The 5117-nt window shown below is 37.4% G+C and overlaps 1 protein-coding gene across 1 annotated transcript in view; it reads right to left on the bottom strand.

Annotated features, from left to right (window-relative positions):
• The window catches only part of ATM (ATM serine/threonine kinase), a 128643-nt gene that overhangs the window by 119895 nt on the left and 3631 nt on the right, over positions 1 to 5117 (bottom strand). Inside the window, exons 2-4 of the mRNA XM_014532886.1 lie at positions 4533 to 4630; positions 4336 to 4448; positions 2473 to 2618 (exon numbers count right to left, since the gene is read on the bottom strand). Coding sequence (XP_014388372.1) covers positions 2473 to 2618; positions 4336 to 4448; positions 4533 to 4604 — 331 coding nt within the window. The 5' untranslated portion in view covers positions 4605 to 4630. The remainder of the gene's footprint in view (positions 1 to 2472; positions 2619 to 4335; positions 4449 to 4532; positions 4631 to 5117) is intronic.

The following is a 5117-nucleotide window of genomic DNA, read 5'->3' on the forward strand; positions in this document are numbered from 1 at the left end:
ATATATATATATATATATGTATATATATATGTATCCCATGTTCAAAGGCTGTTAAATCGCGTTGTTTACCCCTATCTTCAGGAAAAAATCACTTCTACTGTCGTGGTAAACAACCTGCTTCCCTATTTATAATGGTCTGGCCCTCTAGCAACTTCAGCGCGAAATTATAGTTAATTTGCCTACAAACGTCAGGTGGTCATAATAATCTGGCCACTCAATATATATCCCAACATATAGCCCAGTGACTGTCCAACAGTAGAAGTTAATAAACATTTGTTAAATCCTATATAATAAAAGGGTAATATGCAAAGCAACCAAAAGGTGGAACAACCGGTCGTTATGAAGCTCACTGACCACCAGGGGGCAGATGCTCAACGCAGGAGCTGCCCCCTGGGGGTCAGTGTGCTCCCACAGGGGGAGCACTGTTCAGCCACAAGCCGGGTTGAATGCTGGTGAGCACAGCAGCGCTGGCAGGAGCCTCTCCTGAACAGCAGCGCTAAGGATGTCCAACTGCAGCTTAGGCCTCTGGGGAGCGGGCCTAAGCCATCAGTCGGACATCCCCCGAGGGCTCCCGGACTGCTAAAGGGCACAGGCTGTGCTGAGGGAGCCTCCCCCTACCCGAGTGCGTAAATGTCGTGCACTGGACTCTAGTAACTATATAAGTTAGTATCAGAATGAAGTCATAATTCCCTATGGCCTTAATCCCAATGTATTTCCTTCCTCTATAAAATTTGACAAGTGTTTCAAAAATTAAGCTGACAGCCCTACCTGGTTTGGCTCAGTGGATAGAGCAGTGGATAGATCATTCACCTGCAGACTGAAGGGTCCTGGGTTTGATTCTGGTCAAGAGCACATGACTGGGTTGGGGAAATCGATCCCCAGTAGGGGGCATGCAGGAGGCAGCCAATCAATGATTCTCTCTTATCATTGATGTTTCTAACTCTCTCTCCCTCTCCCTTCCTCTCTGAAATCAATAAACATATATATATGTACATATATACTATGCTGACTTTCTTTTTGAATGAACTTACCTCAAAAGGATGCCTAAGCTGGCTGCATAGGCTTTTTTAGGAATCTCATGGAACTTAACATTTTTCACAGTGGGATTTTCTATTCTCTAGAATGTCTATACTTTGTACAGAAGTTGACAAATGCCTACATCGAGGAATGAACAATATTTGCTTACTGGTTACTTCCCAGCTGCCTCTTTTTTCCTAATCTCTGATTCTTTCACTGTACCTTGTATACCAATGCCAAGCAGGTCTGGCAAAGTCTAGACCTGTGTTTAAATTCCCATCAACCCTCCCAACATTTGAAAAAACAAAGAAGTGAGATGACATGATAATAATGCCCTGGTTCTTGCTTCAAGATTAAAGATGTTCCAGTTACAAAGTCAAACCTGCAGGAAAAGAAAACCTTAAATAAAAACACCACTTTTCAACCAACTGAGCCACACTGGCCAGGCTGGGCTTTTCTGATTCTTAAACTAAACTTGGTATCATAAAGCTGTCCTTATTTATGAAGAGTAAACAAAGTCTAACCCCAAGAGTCCCTAAACAAACACTGATTCTAGTTTTTCATGATTGTGTAAAGCTCCTTTGCTTACATAAGTCTACTAGGACCCTGCATTTTGGTTCAAAAATAACAACTATTCAGAGTATCAACTGTACAAGCTCAATGGGAGAGATGTGGCTCATCAGCAGAAACAAAATTTGGGTTTTTTTTAATCGATAGTAAGTACACTGTTACTTAAAAGTGTGGGTTTTGCCCCGCTGGCGTGGCTCAATGATAGAGCATTGACCTATGAACTAGAAGGTCACAGTTCAATTCCAGGTCAGGACACATGCTCGAGTTGTGGGCTCAATACCCAGTGGGGGGCATGCAGGAGACAGCTGATCAATGATTCTCTCTCATTATTAATACTTCTATCTCTTTCCCTCTCTGAAATCAATAAAAATATGTATATTTTTAAAAAGAGTGTGAGTTTTTATTACCAAGAAAGCAATGTGATCTTAGCATTAGTAAAAGTATACAACAAAGGATGTCAAGTCCTGCTCTACTCTGTACCAATTAGAGCATACCTATAACATTGAGTCCCACAATTTAAGAGAGGTAGAATTAAACTGAAGAATATTCAGAAGAAAGTGATACTCATATGCACTGAAGGAAGTAGGTCTGTTTAGCACAGAAAAGAAGACTTAGGGGAAATATCTAGGCTAACTTCAAATATCTTAAAGAAGCAATCCAAGAAGAATAGCTGTTGAAATAATTTTTAATCCTTTTAACCCTGAGATGATATCATCTCATGTTTACATAAATTCCTCCAAATATTTGAAACTATAATATTAAAAATCATTATATGTGCTAGAAATTAGAGTTAGCACTCAACTTTTATCTCACCATATTCACACCAAACTCATGCGACAATCGCCTATGAAGCCAATTATTTATAATAAATAACATAGCACTTACTTTTATTTGCACATTTGATGAAATATTTAACCAAGCTACTGATTTCTTGCATTTTTTTCTGCCTTGTGGCTTGTGTTGAGGCAGAAACATTTGGTTTTGCTGTTTTCAGACATTCTGTTTCTTTCTGAATATATTTCTGTAAAAATCTTCAGGGGAAAAAATGAAATTTTTTTAAATTCTTAAATTTAAAAAATTTAAATTTAAATACTTAAATTATTATAATAGCTTCAAAAAGTTCTTCATGCCATCATAAAGAACATCTTATAAATCATAGTTTCAATCAATGTACCAACTAAATGATATAAATTTCTTTTTCAATGCCTTAGCCCCAGAATACCAATTTAGAATCTGGTCTGCTCTTAATCTCTAACCTTCATGATTTTCTATTGTTTTATTTACTGCCTGCTTTCTTATTTTATCACTAGTGGCCCAGTGCAAGGATTTTTGCACATTGAAAGGAAATTAAATAGAAGAAATATTTTAATATCGCTATTCGTCCTTTCTCTGTAACAGAAATGTCAACCAAATTCATGATCAACAATGACAGATCGAAACACATGCGTGCGAGTGGCGCTAGCGAGAGTTTTATATATCTCACACACGCGCGGTAATAGAAACGTCAACCAAATTCATGATCAACAATGACAGATCGAAACACATGCGTGCGAGTGGCGCTAGCGAGAGTTTTATATATCTCACACACGCGCGAGTCAACTTAGCCTTTTATATGTATAGAATAAACTTGCTTAATTAGACCTGCTTTCTCATGTAGCTAAACTTTTTCCAGCCCAGTGAAGCACTCCAACTTCTCTTTCAGATAATGGTCAGCAACACAGCATTAAATATCAACGCAAAGCAGAGTATTATTGTCGATCACGCAGGGAGAACAAAGGGTAAAATATTTAACTGCAGCAGAACTTAATAGTTGAAAATTGTCTTAATGCATCAATTCTCTTTGAAGTCCAGCAACCAATTATAGCTTTCCAATTATATGCCTGAATTTTATTTAACTGCATTCATATATAATTATTCTAAAATTCCTTTCACTTTTCTATTATAATTTAACATCTGGTAGTTTCTTAAAGTAATATTTAAAGTTGTCAAAGTAATAATAATGCACTTGTCATAACTTGACCTTATTCTCTAATTTAAAACAGTCTTATGAACTAACTGATATGAAAAGAATTCTCTCTACTCTTGAATGAAATATGCATAAGACATTTTACTGAAAAAATGATTTATAATTAATTGTCTCTATATAAACATCTATTAAAAATTATGTTTCAGCCCTGGCTGGTTTGGCTCAGTGGATAGAGTGTCAGCCTGCAGACAAAAAGGTCCCAAGTTTTATTCTGGTCAAGGGCACATGCCCGGGTTGTGGGCTCAATCCCCAGTAGGGGGCATGCAGGAAGCAGCAATCAATTATTCTTTTTCTCCCTCTCCCTTCTTCTCTGAAATCAATAATAATATATAATTTTTAAAATTATGTTTTAGATAAATATTAAGCGCCAACTTCATATGCAAGGCACAATGTTATACAGGAGACAAAGAGAAATAAAATCTAAATATAGACCCCAAAAATCACTCACAAGAGAAATAAAAATAAAAAACAAATACAGTAAAAATATTAGAGCCTGGCTGGCATGGCTCAGTGGTTGAGCATTGACCTATGAACCAGGAGGTCACAGTTCAATTCCCGGTCAGAGCACATGCCCAGGTTGCAGGCTCGATCTCCAGTAGGGGGCATGCAGGAGGCAGCCGATCAATGATTCTCTCTTATCATTGATGTTTCTATCTCTCTCTCCCTCTCCCTTCCTCTCTGAAATAAATAAAAATATATTTTTTTAAATTAGAATAAAATACCTAAAAACAGCATCCCAATTCAAATATTTTCCTTGTTTGGAATCTGAATGTCGATCTAAATGTTGAACAGTTTCAGGATCCCGAATTAGTTGCTTAAATTTCTCAACTTCTTTCTGAAAATGAAAAAACAAGCACAATAATGGGTTACCAATCACACACTTGTTTCAAGCAAAAACTAAATTTAAGTAATTTACTACCCTTCGTTCCGTAGCTCTATCATGTTCTAGTTGACGGCAGCAAATAAGCAGATCATTAAGCGCTAGACTCATGGTTCAGGATTTCAGAAAACACATCACTGTAAAAACAATACATACATAAAGTTATTTCAGACCGTGTCATTAAAATATAGTTAGAGCTACAACTACAGACATATTGTGATCAAGGGCAGGATGGTTTTTCTTAACATTTCCATACTTAGATGAGGTTTTCTTAGTATATACCACAACAAAGCTTCAACATGCAATGTGTACTTTGTGTGCAGGAGCAAGATAAAAATATGAAAGTTATCATTTATTTTTCTGAGACCTCTTCTAAGAAACACGACATTTACATTGAAACACAGCCCTAACCGGTTTGGCTCAGGGGATGGAGCGTTGGCCTGCGGACTGAAAGGTCCCAGGTTCGATTCCAGTCAAGGGCATGTACCTTGGTTGTGGGCACAGCCCCAGTAGGAGGTGTGCAGGAGGCAGCTAATCAATGTTTCTCTCTCATTGATGTTTCTACCTCTCTATCCCTCTCCCTTCCTCTCTGTAAAAAATCAATAAAATATATTTTTAAAATAA

This window comes from Myotis brandtii, unplaced genomic scaffold (genome assembly GCF_000412655.1).
Source record: "Myotis brandtii unplaced genomic scaffold, ASM41265v1 scaffold920, whole genome shotgun sequence".
In the NCBI taxonomy this organism is placed as follows: domain Eukaryota; kingdom Metazoa; phylum Chordata; class Mammalia; order Chiroptera; family Vespertilionidae; genus Myotis; species Myotis brandtii.